General features: G+C 34.9%; 1 protein-coding gene across 1 annotated transcript in view; it reads left to right on the forward strand.

Annotated features, from left to right (window-relative positions):
• Nucleotides 1-23,424, forward strand: part of LOC134533339 (uncharacterized) — a 176,104-nt gene extending 152,680 nt beyond the window's left edge. The window contains exon 5 of the mRNA XM_063370861.1: nucleotides 21,350-23,424. Within this exon, the coding sequence (XP_063226931.1) occupies nucleotides 21,350-21,462 (113 nt within the window). The 3' untranslated portion in view covers nucleotides 21,463-23,424. The remainder of the gene's footprint in view (nucleotides 1-21,349) is intronic.
• Nucleotides 23,425-23,746: the final 322 nt, after the last annotated feature.

The raw sequence follows: 23,746 nt of genomic DNA on the forward strand, positions 1-23,746 counted from the left end.
TTCTTTAGGAATTTTTCATTACAATGGTTTCGTTCAATGTTTTTTTTTATTTTTTTTATTTATAATTTTAATTTGGAAATAAAAGTGTTTATTAAATTACCTTTGTTTATTTTTTTTCCAATTCAAAAAATTTTTTTTCTCATTGTTACATGGCATCATTTTACAAATGAATTTAGTTCGAAAGCTTTGTTACTTGCACAGTTTTTTGTTTTTTCTTATACAAATTTTTACGATGTCTTTGAATTTTGATAGGATGAGGTCCAAATACATACCACAGCACCATATATCTTGCCGTTGATGGTCGAGGAGTCTTGTAACTCGCCAAAAAAAAAATATTTTAGTAATGTCCCTTGGTTAACTACATAACTCAAGGTTCCGTCGATCACGGACTGGAATCACGCGAAGTCGGGCCGATGCCGACGCCTAGAGCCTAAATTACTAATTAAATTGTCCGAAAATAATGAATTTAGGTTGAAAAATTGCGGCCTGGCCCCAGCCCCTAGGCGTAAAGTTGTCCCTTAGTGACTTTCCATAGTATTGTGTGAGTTTCCGACGACGTAATCGCGTTCGGCGACGATCGAGCGACAAGTGGCTTGGTCGACGAGACTACCTTCCCTTGTAAAGGTGAAGACAAGGGAAGCAACCCCGTGGGCCAACAGACCAATCAGAGTACAGAATTCAGAAACATGACCATATAAGGAAATTCGGACGGGCGCATCACTCCACGCCAGAGCTCGCCCTGATTGGCTGGCTAGTGGTAGCCTCTAGAGAACCTTCTCGACGGTCGCTACAGCTGTGCGTCCATGTGACTCGTAAATCCCAAACACGCATTTACAAGGTGAAACATAACTTTTTGGCGCCAGAGTGTCGCGCCTGTCCGCTCTTCCTTCTTTACCTTCCAGACTATTCTCGAAATAGTATTATACTAGCAATATCCAATAGAATTTAAAATTACCCAACAAATTTAAATACAATGTTCAAAATTTAGTAATCAAAGTTGAAATTCATACCATATTAGAAATTTTTGTTTAAAAATTGTAGTCTACACCGCTTTAAACAAAACAATTACTGAAATTAATTATCAAATATCAAAATTAATTATTATGAACTGGAGTTAACCCACAAATTAATAATTAAGTATCTCAAGAAAATAAGTATTTTAAGGCTTTCCATGAAATTTAACCAAAGTAATTAATAACAATTCTTAACAGATCTGAACCATTATACTTATCTACATATTAAAAAATTATTATCCTTCATATCAAAGTTATTCTTAATCAATATTCTTATGACCCAAAAAATATATATACAGTAGAACCCCTGTCATACACTTTGTCAACGGAGGGCACAAAAATGGTGTATGATGCCGGAAAGTGTATGAAAAGGGAATGGCAATAATAAATTTTTTTTTTTCAATCTAGCATACCAATGTCAGATTAAACTTAAATACATAATGTGTAAATAACTGCATTATATTAATGAAATATATGAATTCATAATTATATATACATATAATAAAACCACCAGAAATGTAAAATACAGTCCATAATCAAGTACCACAAAATTTTGCTAAATAAACTTCAATTTTATGGTATTAGAAATACTGCGCTCCACTGGTTTACATCTTATTTGTCAAATAGGTATCAACTAGTAAAAATTTCTGATAATAGACATAGTACAGTTCACTCAAATAAAGGGTTAATTAATCTTGGTGTGCCTCAGGGGTCGATCCTGGGACCATTATTATTTTTGATTTATATAAATGATCTTCCTTCTTTTATAACTGATCAGTCTGAAGTAATTTTATTTGCAGATGACACTAGCATATTGTGTCATAACATTAAAAATCAAGAATTAATTCAAACATTAAATAGTGTATGTGATAAATTAAATCAATGGTTTAATGCTAATAATCTTACTCTAAATATTGATAAAACAAGTATCTTAAAATTTCACTTACATAAACGGTCTAACCCTGTAGTTCAATTGAATTATAGTGATACTAAAATTACAGAAGCAAATAGTGTTAAATTTTTAGGCTTGCATGTAAACAATACCTTGTGTGGCAAGGAACATATAGTTAAAATGATACCTAAACTATGTTCAGCTTGTTTCGCACTTCAATCGTTATCAGCAACTGTATCTGTTTTTTATTTAAAACAAATATATTTTTCGTTTTTTCATTCTGTAATGTCATATGGGATCATTTTTTGGGCATCATCACCCTATGCTAATGATGTTTTTTTACTACAAAAAAAATTATTAGAATAATGTCTAATGTTAATCACTATGATTCTTGTAGACCATTGTTTAAGAATCTAAGGATACTTACTATGATGTGTCAGTATATATACTCATTAATTAATTTTGTAGTTAAAAATAATGATATGTGCAATACACACTTATGACACCAGAAATAAATCCGACTTGCATGTGCCAAGTAATAATACATCAAGGTATCAAAAAGGTGCACTGTACTCTGGCATAAAACTTTTCAATGCACTCCCTCATAAACTAAAAGCAATCTCCCATTGCAACCCAAGACTATTTAAAATTCTACTCAAAAACTATTTATTAGAAAATTCATTTTATACATTAAATGAATATTATAATAATGTTTAGAATAACTTATGATGATTTGTTTGTATATTGATGTATTTATATTTTTGTTTTAATTAGTACTAATTTGATGTGATATTATGATTTAATTAATTTGATTGTATTGTTCATTTTTGTTGACTTTATTGACATGTTCTATATTCTTTTAAGAATCTGTTGAACGAATTTTGAAATAAATAAATAAATAAAAAAGCTGACATAAGAAACAGTGGCCTTACAAAATGTTATGAAGTCCTTTCTTGGAGGGCGGGAAAAGTCACCAAGCCTAAATTAGAAATTAAAAAAATTAGGCTATTGTATAAAGAAAATCAGGAATTTTTGCTTGTTTTCTTTTTATGCAACAGAACAATTTTCAATAAAATTTTAACTTGAGAAACGTAAAATACAAAACAATCCGATCGTAAGAAAACAATAACAAACTGGTATATTTAGTTCAAAGATAAATGAATGCACAAAATATGAGATCCATGCTTGGTAAAGCGCGTGCACCATTTTCATAATCATTGCTAGTTTGCGCCACTAGTCTCGCTTGTTGCTGGCCATAGATGCTACTAGTTAAGTGCACAGTCTTCCTGATACTATCAATATCTATGGTGCCATAAAGTTATTTTCTTACGTTTGCAAATGTAAACAATGAACGTTTTTCAAAATAAAAGCATTAAAACATAGTTTATCAGGAGGAATATAACAAAAAAATTTGTGAATTTTGGGACTTTTCCGCTTTGTAAAAACGTATTAAACGGGAAATTAATGATTTTATAAGTGTATGTTCTGGGAAAGTAAACCATTGTAAATATAGAGGTTTCAGAGCTCGGTAAAGTTCTATATTGTATATACCAACACCAACACCGGAAACAAGATGGCGCAGGGTGATGGGCAGAGAAAAATACTACCGCAACCAAAAACATCATAGCAAAATGATAAAAAAAATTAAAAAAACAATGGCAAATCATTTAATAAACACGTAGTATAGTTACTAAAACCCGCAAACACTTTTTATTAAAATAATTAAGAGATAATGGTCAACCTAAATAAAAAATCTTGAAAAAGAAATCTTATAAATATTTTAATTCATGGGAATAAAATTACCTAAGGATTGTCCGAACATAACACATGATTCCAATGTTAGCTAAAGGTATCCTTTACAATTTGTAACATCCACAATTATAAGCTGGGCCGTGAGACCTTCTGAATATACTTTTACCAACAAAAAAGTGCGCTAATGACTGAAGTAGCCTGCGCGAAATGTGCTCGAATTAAATACTTTTTTCCTTCATTCTCAATCTAAAAATATATATATATATATATTTCAAATAAACATACGAAAGAGAAGGTTTTACTCAGCAATAAACCAGAAAATATTTAAGTTTGAAAAATAAGTACTTAAAAAAACTCTAGCTAAACATCGACCATTCCCTTCCAAATTTTTATGATAAATTTTAATTCATAGGGATCAAACTAAGGATTGTCCGAATATGACACATTATTCCAATTTAAGCTAAAGGTATCCTTTACAATTTGTACCATCCACAATTTTAAGCTGGGCCGTGAGATCTCCTCTATATACTTTTACCAACAAAAAAGTGTGCCGAATGACTGAAGTAGCCTGCGCGAAATGTGTTTGAATAAAATATTTTTTTTCTTCATTCTTAACCGAGATAGAAATGTTTTACAATACGTATACAAATTTGAAAGTTCTACACAACAATAAACTAGACAATATTTTAGTTTTAAAAATAACTAAAAAAAAAAAACACTTATTGAACATGGACCACTGCAGCGAGATTTTTATTATACATTTTAATTCATAGGGATCAAACTAAGGATTGACCGAACATAACACATGATTCCAATGTTAGCCAACGGCTTTCTTTACCATTTGTACCAGCCACAATTTTAAGCTGGGCCGTGAGATCTTCTGTATATACTTTTACCAACAAAAAAGTGCGCCGAATGACTGAAGTAGCCTGCGCGAAATGGGCTTGAATAAAATAATTTTTTTCTTCATTCTCAATCGAGAAAGAAATGTTTTACAATAAGTATACAAAATTGAAAGTTCTACTCAGCAATAAACCAGAAAATATTTATGTTTGACAAATAAGTTCTTAAAAAAACACTAGCTAAACATGTACCACGACCGCCAAATATTCATGATAAATTTTAATTCATAGGGATCAAACTAAGGATTGTCCGAACATAACACATTATTCCAATATTAGCTAAAGGTATCCTTTACAATTTGTACCATCCACAATTTTAAGCTGGGCCGTGAAATCTTCTGTATATACTTTTACCAACAAAAAAGTGCGCCGAATGACTGAAGTAGCCTGCGCGAAATGGGCTTGAATAAAATAATTTTTTTCTTCATTCTCAATCGAGAAAGAAATGTTTCACAATAAGTTTACAAAATTGAAAGTTCTACTCAGCAATAAACCAGAAAATATTTATGTTTGAAAAATAAGTTCATAAAAAAACACTAGCTAAACATGGACCACGACAGCCAAATATTTATGATTAATTTTAATTCATAGGGATCAAACTAAGGATTGTCCGAACATAACACATGATTCCAATGTTAGCTAAAGGTATCCTTTACAATTTGTACCAGCCACAATTTTAAGCTGGGCCGTGAGATCTTCTGTATATACTTTTACCAACAAAAAAGTGTGCCGAATGACTGAAGTAGCCTGCGCGAAATCTGATGAATAAAATATTTTTTTTCTTCATTCTACACCGAGAAAAAAATGTTTTACAATACGTATACAAATTTGAAAGTTCTGCTCAGCAATAAACCAGAAAATATTTAAGATTGAAAAATAAGTACTTAAAAAAACTCTAGCTAAACATGGACCATTGCATTCCAAATTTTTATGATAAATTTTAATTCATAGGAATCAAACTAAGGATTGTCCGAACATAACACTTTATTCCAATGTAAGCTAAAGGTATCCTTTACAATTTGTACCATCCACAATTTTAAGCTGGGCCGTGAGATCTTCTGTATATACTTTTACCAACAAAAAAGTGTGCCGAATGACTGAAGAAGCCTGCGCGAAATGGGCTTGAATAAAATAATTTTTTTCTTCATTCTCAATCGAGAAAGAAATGTTTTACAATAAGTATACAAAATTGAAAGTTCTACTCAGCAATAAACCAGAAAATATTTATGTTTGACAAATAAGTTCTTAAAAAAACACTAGCTAAACATGTACCACGACCGCCAAATATTCATGATAAATTTTAATTCATAGGGATCAAACTAAGGATTGTCCGAACATAACACTTTATTCCAATGTAAGCTAAAGGTATCCTTACAATTTGTACCATCCACAATTTTTAGCTGGGCCGTGATTTCTTCTGTATATACTTTTACCAACAAAAAAGTGTGCCGAATGACTGAAGTAGCCTGCGCGAAATGTGTTTGAATAAAATATTTTTTTTCTTCATTCTCAACCGAGAAAGAAATGTTTTACAATACGTATACAAATTAGACAGTTCTGCTCAGCAATAAACCAGAAAATATTTAATTTTGAAAAATAAGTACTTAAAAAAACTCTAGCTAAACATGGACCATTGCATTCCAAATTTTTATGATATTTTAATATATAGGGATCAAACTAAGGATAGTCCGAACATAACACTTTATTCCAATGTAAGCTAAAGGTATCCTTTACTATTTGTACCATCCACAATTTTAAGCTGGGCCGTGAGATCTTCTGTATATACTTTTACCAACAAAAAAGTGTGCCGAATGACTGAAGTAGCCTGCGCGAAATGGGCTTGAATAAAATAATTTTTTTCTTCATTCTCAATCGAGAAAGAAATGTTTCACAATAAGTATACAAAATTGAAAGTTCTACTCAGCAATAAACCAGAAAATATTTATATTTTGAAAAATAAGTTCATAAAAAAACACTAGCTAAACATGGACCACGACAGCCAAATATTTATGATTAATTTTAATTCATAGGGATCAAACTAAGAATTGTCCGAACATAACACATGATTCCAATGTTATCTAAAGGTATCCTTTACAATTTGTACCATCCACAATTTTAAGCTGGGCCGTGAGATCTTCTGTATATACTTTTACCAACAAAAAAGTGTGCCGAATGACTGAAGTAGCCTGCGCGAAATGTGTTTGAATAAAAAATTTTTTTCTTCATTCTACACCGAGAAAGAAATGTTTTACAATACGTATACAAATTTGAAAGTTCTGCTCAGCAATAAACCAGAAAATATTTAAGATTGAAAAATAAGTACTTTAAAAAACTCTAGCTAAACATGGACCATTGCATTCCAAATTTTTATGATAAATTTTAATTCATAGGAATCAAACTAAGGATTGTCCGAACATAACACTTTATTCCAATGTAAGCTAAAGGTATCCTTTACAATTTGTACCATCCACAATTTTAAGCTGGGCCGTGAGATCTTCTGTATATACTTTTACCAACAAAAAAGTGTGCCGAATGACTGAAGTAGCCTGCGCGAAATGGGCTTGAATAAAATAATTTTTTTCTTCATTCTCAATCGAGAAAGAAATGTTTTACAATAAGTATACAAAATTGAAAGTTCTACTCAGCAATAAACCAGAAAATATTTATGTTTGACAAATAAGTTCTTAAAAAAACACTAGCTAAACATGTACCACGACCGCCAAATATTCATGATAAATTTTAATTCATAGGGATCAAACTAAGGATTGTCCGAACATAACACTTTATTCCAATGTAAGCTAAAGGTATCCTTTACAATTTGTACCATCCACAATTTTAAGCTGGGCCGTGATTTCTTCTGTATATACTTTTACCAACAAAAAAGTGTGCCGAATGACTGAAGTAGCCTGCGCGAAATGTGTTTGAATAAAATATTTTTTTTCTTCATTCTCAACCGAGAAAGAAATGTTTTACAATACGTATACAAATTAGACAGTTCTGCTCAGCAATAAACCAGAAAATATTTAATTTTGAAAAATAAGTACTTAAAAAAACTCTAGCTAAACATGGACCATTGCATTCCAAATTTTTATGATATTTTAATATATAGGGATCAAACTAAGGATAGTCCGAACATAACACTTTATTCCAATGTAAGCTAAAGGTATCCTTTACTATTTGTACCATCCACAATTTAAAGCTGGGCCGTGAGATCTTCTGTATATACTTTTACCAACAAAAAAGTGTGCCGAATGACTGAAGTAGCCTGCGCGAAATGGGCTTGAATAAAATAATTTTTTTCTTCATTCTCAATCGAGAAAGAAATGTTTCACAATAAGTATACAAAATTGAAAGTTCTACTCAGCAATAAACCAGAAAATATTTATATTTTGAAAAATAAGTTCATAAAAAAACACTAGCTAAACATGGACCACGACAGCCAAATATTTATGATTAATTTTAATTCATAGGGATCAAACTAAGGATTGTCCGAACATAACACATGATTCCAATGTTATCTAAAGGTATCCTTTACAATTTGTACCATCCACAATTTTAAGCTGGGCCGTGAGATCTTCTGTATATACTTTTACCAACAAAAAAGTGCGCCGAATGACCGAAGTAGCGTGCGCGAAATGTGTTTGAATAAAATAATTTTTTTCTTCATTCTCAACCGAGAAAGAAATGTTTTACAATACGTATACAAATTTGAAAGTTCTGCTCAGCAATAAACCTAAAATATTTAAGTTTGAAAAATAAGTACTTAAAAAAACTCTAGCTAAACATGGACCATTGCATTCCAAATTTTTATGATAAATTTTAATTCATAGGGATCAAACTAAGGATTGTCCGAACACAACACATGATTACAATGTTATCCCAATGCCTTCTTTACAATCTATACCATCCACAATTTTTAGCTAGGCCGTGAGATCTTTTGTATATACTTTTACCAACAAAAAAGTTCGCCGAATGACTGAAGTAGCTTTCGCGAAATGGGCTTGAATGTAATAATTTATTTCTTCATTCTCAATCGAGAAAGAAATATTTTACAATAATTATACAAAATTGAAAGTTCTATTTAGCAATTAACCAGAAACTATTTAAGTGTGAAAAATAAGTACTTAAAAAAACACTAACTAATCATGGACCACTGCAGCCATATTTTTATTATACATTTTAATTCACAGGGATCAAACTAAGGATTGGCCACACATAACTTCTGATTCCAGCATTAGCCCAATGTTTTCTTTACAATTTGTACCATCCACATTTTTAAGCTGGGCTGTGAAATCTTCTGAATAAATACCGACAGCTGTTCTTTAGTATATTTCGTCACACTTACAACGACAGTTGTAAGACACAAAGTGTAATATTGAAAATCATTATAGTGTTGGACTTATATGTAACTATTTTTAAGAAACAACCGAAGTCATTAAGGGGCCCGCCTCGTCAAGGGTGTATGTGTGTTAGTGAGGCGGGATGATAAGTGCGACGCTCGATGGTATTTCTAGCGCGGTATCGCCTCTAAGCGCAAGGCTCTGAATTGACGCGTAGTCTTCTCGTCGTCACAGGATAACTGTGAAATTTGAGCGGTGACCGCAACATTATATGGCCGATAAATGAAGATAAAGGTGTAATGTAAGCCCCTTAAGTGCTTTTAATAATCTGTACTGGTTGTTTTACGCTTAAAAATTACTCTGAAAACATGCGTTTTAGCCATTTTAACTCTTCTAGAAATACAGTTTAAAAACATGATCCAAAATTAAAAGTACTTTTCGGGCCTCAGCGAACTCTTAAATGCCTTTCGTAAACATACCCCACTCGGATATCTTGAGTAGTTTTGAAATCGCGTTGTTTTTCCTGAAGCTCTGCGCACCGTCTGTGTGACCAGGTAGGCGGAGCCCTTAATGCAAGTTAACGATTCTAAATAAATAATTGCTTTCATAATAAGTCTCTTTTCAAGCGAGCGGTTTTGAGAGAAAACTATTGTGCACAACCACTGAAAATAAACTGTAAAATAAACAGTGAATTTCACCAATTATTTTGCTATTAAATATTTTTTTTTATAACTTACGTCTTCTTTCAGACTTGTAAGATGTGAACTACGGTCACATCATTACCATGGACAGTTACTTGCCGTCGGAGTGATTCACTCAGTTTCTAGTGTGAGGCTAAGTTACATTGCACGAGCGTCGGTGGGTCTGGCTACGTGAGGCTTGGTTTCATGTGACACCTAACGGCCGTGATATAGCGACCGAGAAGACTGAGCAAGTGTTGGAGATTGGAACCAGGTCTGCCAACTATCCACCTGCCTAGTGAGTCCCTACTCGCCTGAGGACCAAGGCGAGTACCACAACTTAAAGCACCGTTTGCTGATCAGCAGTGGGTACCCTACACCCGGAGTCCAGGGAGAGGTTTGGGATTGGTACTGGGTCACCAGCGAGTAGCAGAGCCGCGAGCGAGTCGCAGTCCAGGCCGCTGGTCGTGGCTGATCCTGGGGTTGCGCCCAGGACCCAGATGAGGAGAGAGGACCAGGCACAAGCTCAGGCATTCCTGGACGAGATGAACAATCGCCTGGAGATGCGGCCATATCGCTGAGCCGCGGACCGAGAGGCAGTAGTACCCATTGCCTGCCCGAGTACCTATATTGGCGTCGACTGACTGGTCTCTTCGTGAACTAGCGAACTTAAAAAGGACTGAGGCTGCCTGTATTATTAGGACTGTTAGTGTTCAGAGGGCAGCCTGTCGTAATAATATATTAGTTATAAATGTAATTTTCATGTGGTTTATGTATTTTAATACTAGCTACACATTAGGTTTAATTAATAGCTCACCGAGGATGATTGTTCTTTAAGACCTGTTGTGTTTATCTTATGGCCAAGGTATGAGAGAGATTTGTCGTGGACTGGGAGCAGTGTATGGTTTTTTCCTACTCGTGCCTGAACTGAGTTTATTTTGTTACCAGAGTAGTGGCCAACGAGTCGCCAGCAAACATGAGAGAAAGGGAATGCAGGCCATGTTGGAAATTATGTTTAAATTGTTTGTATTGTCATGGTTGAAATAATAACTAGCTCGAGTCCATTCTGTTGTGAGTGGCCGAAGCGCTGGCACCTGCTGCACTGCGTGGGGCGCCGGACGCCTGTAGTCGTCCACTCTTATGAGCCGCCTGCGAGCTCGCGTAGGGTGCGGATGCGCTCAGGATCGCAGGCCTGAGGCGCCCTCGCTCTTCTGCCTGGTCCCGCGGTTTTCCAGAAACCACAAGTTATAGACAGACAGTCGTAGGGCTGTGAATTCCTCCTGGAGGAAGTTGGTCGGGGTTTGTGCAGCACGAATCCCTCTGATAGCCCAGGAAACAAAGGTTTCAACCTGTGAAAAATTTGTCCAAAGCTGAATTTTTGCACAGTGGTAGAGTCGACTATGCTTAATAACATACCGAAAGTTTACCGCTGTAGACCTTGTGCGTATCACTGAAAATTTACAGTTAAGTCCTAGATGACAGCGACTTGCAGCAGTTCATTAAAATGCTTCCCATTTTCGCACTTTTTACCGTAGACTCTCGATATCTATATGAAAATAATCTTAAAGCACTACTTCTCACATTTATAATGAATAAAGTTCTAAAAGTTAATATTAAAGGTAAGAAAAAAAATGTTCAATTAATGAAATAAGTTTTTTTACATCAGTCAAGGCAATATAAAGACAATTCACTTAAAAATAAAGGGTCTTACGCAAATATTTCTTTAACAAAAGTTGTTGTATAGTTCTTAAGCTTTACAGGGACATATCTCTCAAAAGTCTAGATTAATTTATAGGATCACTAGAGACTCCCGAGCTTATCAATGTCGTCTACGCACTGCGACAGAGCCACAGCCGCAAGCGCTGTGGCCACTCTCACTCCCACGAAATCGAAGATTTTTAATCTTTGTAAAATTTTGTTCCTAACTGAAATTTTAAACAGTGGTAACATTAAAGTTTTCTAGCAACATTTGAAATGTTTACCTCCGCAAACCTTGCGCGGAACACCGAAAACGAGAAGTTAAGTCCTAAATAATACTTTATTGACCACTCAACAATATGGCACTATAACGTAATTACTATAGTATACTTCCAGAATAGCAAACCAAAACTTACTCAAAACATTATTCTCAATGATTAAATTTAAAAATCTTTCACTACGTTTGACTAAATATGATATTTATTCAATAATATTAGAAGAGAGGTGTTCTGAAAAAAAGGGCACAAATGAAAATACGTATTACAAAAACACGTAGAGCCCGATGTGAAAACATTAAAAAAAGTAGTTGCAAAGTTCTTAAACTTTAAATTAGTTTATTTGTTGAGAGCTTGGTACAATGTGTCTGACCGCTAAAGCGATCCGAGCCGCGTAGTGTATACTAGTGCGAGGTTGTCGAAGTAGGCTCGGGTCGGGACGAATTTCGCTGTAAAGAAACAAAGGTATTTAATACATGGAAAATTATCCCAAAGAAAAAACTTTGTACAATTGCAGAATGAACGTTTCTTAGTAACATATCAAAAGTTTACCGATGCAAACCTTGTGCGTCACACAAAAAACGAGCAGTTAAGCCCAAAATGTCAATTTTTTGCAACGATCCACAATAATGGATATTGCAAATGCAGTTTATAAAGTAGACTGACAGTATGGAACCCAAAATAATCTAGAAACATTGCCCTATCTGAGGATAGTGATAAAAAGTACAAAGTTTAAACATCTGTCTATAAAATAGACAATTTAAATCATTAAAGTTAACGAATTCACTTTCATTCAATTTTTAGGAAATATAAATATATTTTACATAAACTTAAAGAGCCCAACATGGAAATCGCTTAGAGTAAACGTTGTTGCATATTTATTCATCTTTAAATTGGTATATTTTTTAAGTGTCTCATACAATTAGTCTGACCGCTGAAGCGATCCGAGCCGCGTAGTGTATACTACTGCGATGTTGTCGAAGTAGGCTCGGGTTGGGACGAATTTCGCTGTAAAGAAACAAAGGTTTTTAATACATGGAAAATTATCCCAAAGAAGAAACTTTGTACAGTTGTAGAGTGAACGTTTTTTAGTAACATATCAAAAGTTTACCGATGCAAACCTTGTGCGTCACGCCAAAAACGAGCAGTTAAGCCCATAAGGACAATTTTTTTGCAACGATCCACAATAATGGATATTGCAAATGCAGTTTATGGAGTAGACTGACAGTATGGAACCCAAAATAATCTAGAAACATTGTTTTATCTGAGGATAGTAATAAAAAGTACACAGTTTTAACATCTTTATATAAAATAGACAATTTAAATCATTAAAGTTGAGAAATTCATTTTCATTCAAATTTACAGAAAAGTTAATACATCTTACATAAATATAAAGAGCCCTACGTGAAAATCGCTTTCAATAAACATTGTTGCATATTTATTCTTCTTTAAATGGATATATTTGTTAAGGGTCTCATACAATTTGTTTGACCCCTGAAGCTATCCGAGCCGTGTAGTGTGTACTACTGTGAGGTTGCCGAAGTCGGCTTGGGGTCGGAACGAATTTCGCTGTTAAGAAACATGGAAAATTATCCCAAAGCAGAAACTTTGTACAGTTGTAGAATAAACGTTTCTTAGTAACATGTCAAAAGTTTACCGATGATCCCTTGTGATCACACCAATAACGAGCAATTAAGTCCTTAATGATAATTTCCCAAACGATCCACAAAATTTTGTTTCGTAAATAATTTAATAACTCTATAAATACTTTTTTTAAGTAGGCTCCCAGTATACAGCAAACTTGGTTTGTCCTAAAACGCCATACTACTACGGTAATAGGAATATGAAATCACTACAGACAAGATTTTGTTCCGTTTACTATGGTGAAACCAGAGCTAACCGAGAAATGACCGAACGTCCCGGAAAGTTGTGATATTTGACGATATTGCGCGAGTAGCACACCCGTACGTGACTACAGAGAATGGATAGTTTCCTTAACCGTTAGGATTTCTGGTACGAACACTCTCTTACAGGTAGGGTCATAAAAAAATACGGTCAAACTCTTGCAAAAACATCCACCACCGCTCTTTGCCACTAGCAATCCAACGACGTCAGCTAGGCGCAGCACTCAAATACATTAACTTATTAAAAAAACTGAATATGTAATGCTACCTATACGTTTTACAACACCGTGTGTTATTTATTTTCTGAAAAAAAAACTATTATTATAGGAATTATGTTGTAAAAGTGAAAAAAAAACTCAGAGTACATTTACGATGTATCGTTTTATTCAATTTTTATGTAGTAAACTGATTTTAAAGAAGTAAATATATAATTTTTCATTTTGTCGAATACAGGCTACATTAAAATTTTGCATTGTTCTAATCGAAAATAAAACGATGTATCAGAAATTAAAAAAATTGTTGCTAAAAAATTATTTTTAATAATAAAATTTTTGAAACAGAATAAATCCATGCAGATATAAAACCAGAGGTCCTCTAGAGTTTTTCATTTACAAGTTCCAAGCAGAAATCGTTTATTGTTAATTTTATTGTATCAAAAAACATTCATATAAGAAAAAAAAATGCATATCTCATTCCATGTAACATACACCCTCTCATATGAATTAGCCTTGTTTTAAGTAATCCCTAAATAAGACCCAGTTGAATGAGTGTCGCAGTACGCAGTGTGTCGCAATGCCGCGCTGGAACGGCGGTGGCCGTGAGAGATCAGTACGGCCGCAGTACACTGCAACGCTCGGGCCGCTTTAATGAGCCAACTAATTACGTTAGACTCTGTATAAATATATTGTCTTAAAGCTAAAGGTATAACCAAAAACATTTATTTGGACATTTTTCGCATTGGACTCTTCAAATTGGTGTAAATAGTATTTTTATCTGAGTGGCAAAGATAGAAAATAATATATCATGAATTAATCGCTTAATATCAAATCTTTAATATTAACAATTTATGCTTTTTACAACATTAATGGCTGTATTAGAGTCTCAAGATTATTTTGGTAGTTTTATGGACAGTCTAAATTAAAAACTGTACAAATGGGTAGCATTTTAATGGACTGATGTAAGTCGCTGTCATCTAGGACTTAAATGCAAATTTTCGGTGATACGCACAAGGTCTACAGCGGTAAACTTTCGGTATGTTATTAAGCATAGTCAAATCTACAACTGTGCAAATATTCAGCTTTGGACAAATTTTTCACAGGTTTGTGCCTTTTTAAGTCTTGGTTTCCTGGACTACAGGGGGCCCGAGTGTTGGGCGCCTTGACCGCGCGGTGATACTCGGCGATGGAGCCGTGACGGCCGCGGTTTTGGCACGTGTGCTCCTTTGAGCGCTGGAAATACCCGCGGGTACTGGTGCCGCTCGTCAAGGGAGGGAGGGGGGGCTGTCGGTCGTAGAGACCTCCCGACCGTGGTAACCGGCTGTTCGCTCGTGCTCAGCCCTGAAGGGGCCTCGCAGTCCGTCATTGTAGTCGCGTCACTCATTGTTCGTGCGGCGGTCGCCTATTCACTCAGGGCCACCAACTGACCTTCCCCCCCCCCCCCCCCCGGGGGGGCTAGTTAACTGGGTTCATACAAGGCTACAGGAAAGCTATATCCCAGGAAACAAAAGTTTGTGAAAACTTTGCCCAAAGATGAATTTTTGCACAGTGGTAGAGTCAACTATCCTAAATATATACCGAATGTTTACCGCTGTAGTCATTTAGCGTATCACCGAAAACGTGCAGTTACGTCCTAGATGACAGCGACTCACAACAGTCCATTAAAATGTTTCTTATTTACTCAGTTTTTAATATAGCCTCTCCATAAATGCATCAAAATAATCTAGAAACACTATTTCACACATTTATGTTAAAACATGTGCCAAATATTAGTATAAAAGGTATGATAGAAATCGATGAAGTAATAAAAAAAGTGTTTTTTTCTTTATCTCAATCAATGACATAAAAATATGAATCACATTAAAATAAAGGGTCCGATGTAATAATTACGTTAAAAAAAAATTGTGCATATTTCGTAAGCTAAAAAGGGATATATATTTGAAGAGGCTTGAGTAATTGATTAAATCGCTAGAGCGATCCGAGTGTAGCATTGTTGTGTACGTATTGCGACAGTGCTACAGCTGCAAAGGCTGGGGTGACTTTCGCTCCCATGAAATCGAGGTTTTGTAACCTATGAAATATTCACCCCAAACTGAGATTTGGTACAGTTGTAATATCATCTTTTTCTAGTTACATGTTAAATTAACCTCCGCAAACCTTGTGCTTTACACCAAAAACGTAAAGTGAAACTTTGAATAATAGCTTCTTGAGTGCTCCACAATATTGCATTCCGTAAACGTTATTACTGTAGTGAACCAAACAAAATTTATCTAAATATATTATTCAACGTGATATAATTGAAAAATGTTTCATATTATGAAATATAATTATCAAATGAATGAAAATACAGATAACATAAACCTGAATGGACCGACTTAAAAGACGTTAGAAAAGATTGTTGCATGATTCTTAAGCATTAAAATGGTATATTGCTCTGACTCAATTGATCTGACCAGTGAAAGGTTCCGAGCGACGTAGTGTGTATTGTACTGCGGGAACCTAAAGTTGCTCGGGTTGGGGCAAATTTCGGTCTTAGGAAACTAAGGTTTTTAATGTAAGAAAAAATATATAAACGCTGTATTTTTCAACAGTGGTAGAATTAACATTTTTTAGTAACATATCAAATTCAACAGTGGTAGAATTAACATTTTTTAGTAACATATCAAAAGTTTTCTGCTGCAAACCTTGTGCATCACACAGAAAACGTGCGGTTATGTCGTGCTTAGATGTTGCGAAGGCCCTGCGTCGCATTAAAAGTGATGCGGTTTGTAATGACAAAATATCCATTAAAATGCTGCATATAATGTCACCATTTGTTGTATCTGTTATGGAGCACATTTTTAATGCAACACTTACTACAGGTCAATATCCGACTATATGGAAGTACTCGTTTATTAAACCAATTCCAAAAATTAAATCTCCAGAATAATCCAAAGACTTCTACCCTATAAGCATCCTACCTGCTGTTTCCAAAGCTCTTGAACACCTGGTGCATCAGCAAACATGTACATACCTATGAAAAGGAAATCTTTTAGATACTTTCCAGTCAGGTTTCAGACCTGGTCACAGTACCACTACTGTTTTAATTAATGCTATGGATAATATACGTCGTGTTATTGATAAGCGGGTACTAACGATTTTAACGCTGCTTGACCTCAGTAAAGCTTTTGATTCGGCAGACCATGCCCTATTACTAAGTAAAATTTCAGTTCTCTACAACTTCTCTCATAGAGTTTGGCTTGGTTCGAATCCCATCTTAACGTTCTTTGCCGATGTGTCGTCCTTGATAGTGAATTGTCCTGCTGGCTCCTTGTAAAAGCGGGAGTTCCTCGGGGTTCGATTCTTGGTCCACTTTTATTTGCAATTTTTATTAATGACTTACTTAAATGCCTCATTACTTGCCAATATCACATGTACACAGATGATGTTTAGATGTTCAGATTTATCTTCATACTAAAGCAACTGATATTAATCAGTCGATTAGTTTTGTATATTATGATATTGCTTCTATTTTGAGATGGGTAAGTGCCAATAAACTCATGTTGAATATTGACAAAACACAGGCCATAATAATCGACTCTGCTCTCATGATATCCAAAGTAACTTCTTTTAAACGTAATAACTTGACACTTGGATGAATACATATTCAGTTCTCTTAGGTTGTGAGAAACCTGGGAGTTATGATAAATTCAACTTTAACCTGGAAGGATCAGGTAATGCAAATTAGCAAGAAAATAGAGATCTCCGTGCATTGCTTATGATGCTTATAAATTTTTTCTCCCCCCCCCCCCCCCTTCCCAGCATTAAAACCATCCTTATTCAATTCTTAATTATGCCGCACTTTGATTACTGCGATGTTTTGTTTCCTGATTTGACTGATAAATTAGCAAAACGACTTCAGAATCTCCAGAACTCCTGTGTAAGATTAATTTTTGACGTGAAAATGTCTAATAAATCGATGTGTCCCGTTACGCTCATTGTACGCTTGCGCCGCATCTCTCTTCCACTCGATTGGAACAACCATCGATTTGACTTTTCAATCATGTTTTCGTCGTTTGAATTATTAATATTATGTAATTTAACGATCGTCCACCGATTTTCAGCACAATCGGTACGGTTATTTAAAAGTAATATTGAATTTTCAAATACGTTTTTGTACGAATAATGGTGTTTTACAGTTACACATAATAATTCAAATTACTCCCGGGATCTTTTGCACAAGGTTTAAAAAATATTGTAACACATTATAAATAAGTTTGGTGTATTTGGGATGCGTATTTTTTATAAAATCGTATTATAAAAAAGAAATTAAATTATTCCCCTACGGTGCTGTCATCTACGGTGACGGACGCGAACCGAACGAATCGCGCTATTTATCCTCTTTTGTACGAACAATGGTGTTTTACAGTTACACATAATAATTCAAACTAAACCCGGGATACTTTGCACAATGATTTAAAAAATATTGTGATACATCATAAATACGTTTGGTGTATTTGGGACGCGTCTTTGTTATAAACTCGTATTATAAAAACGAAATAATATGATTCCCCTACGGTGCTGTCATCTACGGTGACGGACGCGAACCGAACTAATCATGCTATCTACCCGCTTCCGCGGTAACCAGGCACTCGTTAATACATATTTTACTTTGTTTATCGCGAGGAGCGTTATTATTAATGAATTATAAATAAAATTTCGTGCCCGGGGCCACAATTGCATATCATTTTGAGCACTGGAAGACATAAAAACGTAAAATATTCTCGACGAATTTTAATCTCGGCCCCAGCGCTCCACGAGCGTCTGGGTTGGAGATTAAAGCCGAAATTCTTTCTTTAACTTACTAATACTTATTTTATTAACTGCTAGGGCATTTTTATTAAACTCTACGTTTAATTTCACGACGAACAAACTTCGTCGTTAAATGTGTAATTGCGAAAAAGCGTAAAACATTCTAGACGATCTTGAAGTTAAGTAGCAAACATGTATAAAAGTTATAGTTAAAATAATCTCTTCGGTAAAGTAATTTACATATTTGAATTAATGAGTGAAATAAAAGTAAATTTATCAATTAAATTGTAGATTTCATTTCAATCCTTCTTTGTATCCATACCAAATAGTGATAATTCAATAAAAATGATTCAATTTTATTCATAAAAGTATGCAATCATTTCATCAATGTTTTGTTATGACGTTGTCACGTTAAACTATCGTCCGTAAACCGACTTTACTAACAACCAATTTTTTTAACCTAAAATCACGAGACCATATAACTCAGTACTATAAGCAGTTGAAATAGTTTAGACTCACACAGGGGCGTGATATGCACATGCTGATTCTTGCTTACAATACACTGCGGCTGGGATACCCTCAATATCTGTCGGCCAATTTAAATTATCTCCACAGCTACCATAACCGTGAGACACGATCCCGTACATTCAACCAAATGTTTATCAGGATCTTAAATTTTTGTCGTTCAATTCTCTAAAGTTTGTTTTCGATCTGTATCAAGCCTTCATTATAAACATCAAAATCTTGACCTTGTTGTTGGGCTATGTGTCTGATATCTTGACACAAATCGTCTTTAAAAGTGTCCCATAAGTTGAGAGGTTCCGGGGGGAAACAAAATTATAATATCACCACAAACAATTCTCTCAGCTTTAACGGACATTGAGAAATCGAAGCTTCTCTCAAAGTTATTTCCCATTGGTTATCATTTTCCAGCAAACATCTATCTTGGCAAGCGGCTTTGTAAGTTTCTTTAACAATTCCATCAACTGTTTTTAAGTCCTGATACGATGTTGGGCCACGTACATGATGAAGTAGTATCCTGAGATAAAAACATTCTGACTGGGAAGGATGAATGCTGTACACTCTTCCCAATGCCGCATCTTTTTTTATGCCGGGGTGTCCAACTACGTCTTGGCCACGTTTCCTTCTAGAAAATTTATTGTTATCCCATGTATAGTAATGAGGGACTTCGTGATAGAGTAGTGTTTTAGCAAATCCGTCACTACTGCACAGGTCAAAAAACGCAGTGAGTGTCGTTTTTGGTGGATTTTACACTATATTTTGCATGTTTTCAATGCGGCAGTCCTCTTTTTTTGCCACTCTACAGTAAGCATATAACATTTGACCGGCCCAAAAATCGCGTCTTTTGTGATTATTTTTATGAGGTTTTTTTTTTTTTTTTTTTTTTCATTTTTAAGTGAAACACTTGAGCGATGATGTCATACCGTTCGAAAGATCGCTGACCGGGAAAAAGTTCATAGCATCTTGCGTCTTTTCGTGGAGATACCTCGGAGACCCAGTAAATGATGACGGTAAGATAACATGCTGACCTATATTGGCAGCATTTACGCTTGCGTCTTGGTTCAAAGCATCCCTCAAATGAATATAGTCATCTGCTCTAAGCTTTTGTTGGTTTCGGCAAATAAAGTTTAACCTTTCTGAAATCATCTTCGCCATCATATCCACACAATACTGATTAAACAAATCTTTGTAATAATGCAGTGTGCTAAAACAGTTGGTCCTAATCATTAAACGATAGGCATAATATTGAATACATGACACCGTCTTATTTCGTAAGGCATTCTGCTGAGGAATAGTCACATAATATATGTCGTCTCCTGATTCAAATATTAGTGGATATTGTAACGGATCGTAGGTGCGGTGCAATTCCGACACTCGTTTTAGTTGTCCGTCTCTACCATGCAGTACAATATCCCTGGGTCCTTTGTCTTCGTCGACCAATAGAACGGCCACATCATTTATGGAAGGAGCGTTATATCTGCCCTGGTATTCTGCCAGAGGTGTGCGATCAGAGTGAATGATTAATTTTAAACTTTCAGGGATGTTAAATTCGATACTATGTTTATAACTTCGTATGTACATGTTGTGGCTATTTAATACGGTCTGCAATTCGTTAATCAAATCTATTTTTAGCATAGGGGCCATGTTTTATCGCAATGATAGTTGGTCAGCTTCTGAAATAAAATATATTTGCAGAAATGGAGGGCTTTGTCCTGCTGGTGGTAAGTGGCTACCTATAAGATGATAGACTTGCCCTTCTACCTTAAAGGTGGGCATAAAATTTCCCTCTCTAATTTCTTTCGCCCCAAACGAAGTCATCTGAAAAAGGCTATTGTATCTACGTGCATTATTTAAAAAAATGCGCGGAATATGTGTGATTATTAGTCAAAAGCTTTTTATTGGTTCTGGTGGCTCTTTAATATTAGAAAGAATAACTTTCCCAGACGCGCAGCACATACCGCTCGCTTAATCATTCCATTTTTTAGCAAAACATTTAGGACAAACCTTATTCATTGCTCCGATTTGGATGCTGTTCTGAGAGCATAATCAATATGTGGATCGTAACTGAATGCTGATATATTAGTTGGCAGTTCTACCACTATATTTAAGTGCGTAGATATTAAGATACTAAATAAAGTAATATAATATATTAGGCTAAGAGAGAAAAATTAAAAATAATAAAAACAAAAAAAAAAAATAAAATACCAAAAATATAATAGTTTAATTCATATTAAGTTATTAGCTTTAAAATATCTTAAATAATGTAGCCTACGCTCCGCACTAGCAGAGCGTACACATAGTGAAATATGTTCTGTTTGTATATGTTTAGTAAGTAAGGTGTTCTAATTTTCTTCTTTTAGTTTAGGTGCTACTGGAGGCGGAGTGGGTGGCCCGGTGTGGCCAGCCACCACCAGGGGCGCTCGCGTCCCTGGTCAGAAGATCCAGAACTGCAGAACAACAAACAATGCGGACATTTAAGTCCAAGCGCCCAAACCCCGCATGGTAGACTCTTTCTGCTCTGACCAACTCTTCTTCCTGAACCATCCTTCTTTCTCCCGTATTGAACCTGCCTGAAATTAATGCATGAAATTTGGCATCCCGCATGAAAGTGCCCAGGGTTTTCCCTGTGTCTATGCAGGTTTTACCTGGGCCCAACTTATCAAGTAGTTTAGTCTAGAGTTAAGAGTGAGGGGAATTAGTCATGGCGCCAATCGCTGCCATGGCTGGCCAATCCCCTCCTAGCACACGATGCATGCGACCCTCTCCCTGCATGGCTAATCCCAGCATGACTAAGGCGTATAGGCTTCGGCCTGAGACGCACTTAGGTCCCTCCCTAACCCGGACCCCTCCCAAACACACTTAGTTTTAGTTAGGTTAGGAAAAAAAAAAATATTACGCATTCTAGTTGTTAACGATTGTTGTCTTTCTCACTGTGCAATAAGTCGCTGCGAGCGTTCGGCACTCGATTGTCGTTCGTATAGTTGGAACGATCTGGCATTTTGTGCTGTAAGACGAAGCGAACGTTCGGTGCTAGATTCCCTCGCGCGTGCTTGTGACATTCTGTCACTATTTTGAGCAAGGCGTTGCGAACGTTCGGCGCTAGATTCCCTTGTACGTGCTTGTGACATTCTGTCACTATTTTGAACAAGGTGTTGCGAACGTTTGGCGCTAGATTCTGTGGCCCGCGATTGCGAAGCATACGCTCTCTGATTTGCGAGACGATCTGAATTTTCAGAAGATGATTCTCCAATACGTCGTATTTTTGCCAATCTCGTTTGGGAGCAACTTTTAGATAGTTGAGACTTTTTTTTCCTAGGCATTACGTTGAATTTTTTTAATCAGATAAAATAAGAATATAACTTTTGATAAATACTTACTATTGAAAAAGTGAGAGAATACTATAAAAAATAAACAATAAAGCGTGAATAAACTTTTTATAATTAGTTCTGAGAAAAACATTTTAACTTGGAAAAAAATTTGCAATTTAAATAGTCAAAAAATGTTCAATGTCGGTTTCGTCCTCTGCGTAGCGAGCCGACCGCGCGGCTACCTATTTCATTCATGTGCCCGCCCCTCTCCCGCACCCCTGCGATGCCAGGCTAGCCGCGCCTTTTCTGTATCTGTGACTTTTTAAATTCGTAATATATTTTGAATGGAATACACGATTTGAATAATTCAAAAAGTAATCTACAGGTATTGAAACAATTTTGAATACAAAATAATTTATTTGGATAAGGATTAATAAATAGGTATGAATAACATGCACAACGCGACAGCATTTATTTTTTCTATTTCTATGATTTATTAATTTCGCATTGATTGGAATAGCCGATTTGAACAATTCAAAAAGTAATTTACAGGAATTGAAACAGTCTTGAAAACAATATGATTTATTTGGATAAGGAACACAACACTGTTAAAAGACTAACCCGTGCTTGTTATGGTCTTAGGGTGATTCGAATGTTATTGTCTAAAGACTATGTAAGATCTACATATTTTGCAAATTTTCATTCCATTATGAGTTACGGCATGGAACTTTGGGGACACACAGCAGAAGGAAACAGAATATTTAATCTTCAGAAAAAAGCAATTCGACTAATTTCATTTTCGAAACCATCATCATCCTGTAGACACCTATTTCAAGATCTCAAAATTATACCTTTTTACTGTCAATATTTTATCCAGCTAATGATTTTAATGAAAGATAACATACATCTACACAAAACAAATAGTGACATACACCCGTATCAAACAAGAACTACACTCAACCTCAGAATACCATCTCACTCCACCAGCCAATATGCCCAAAACTGTAATTATGTGGGAATCTGCTTATATAATAGTCTACCTCGGCATGTTAAAAATATTAATAATAAAAAATTGTTTGCAATAGAGTTAAAAAAATAGCTGAAAAACAGTTTTTTTATCCTTTCAAAGATGTAGAAGACTTTATAAAAATAAAAAATAATAGCAAAGATTTTATAGGGTAAATTCAATCCCACTTGTAATTTATGTTAACTTATAAGTAAAATGTAATTGTATATTTTTTTTTTATGTGAAATTGTATATTTTTGTGTTTTTGTTTTTTGTGAAATTATATATTTTGTGCTTTTGTTTTTTGTGAAATTGTATATTTTGTTGTTTTTTTTTGTGAAACTTTATATGTATATATATATATATATATATATATATATTCCTGTATGTACTTGACATGTATCATACCCCAGAAATGGGGTCAAAGGATATGAAAATAAAAAAATAA

This window comes from Bacillus rossius, chromosome 6, assembly GCF_032445375.1.
Source record: "Bacillus rossius redtenbacheri isolate Brsri chromosome 6, Brsri_v3, whole genome shotgun sequence".
Lineage (NCBI taxonomy): Eukaryota > Metazoa > Arthropoda > Insecta > Phasmatodea > Bacillidae > Bacillus > Bacillus rossius.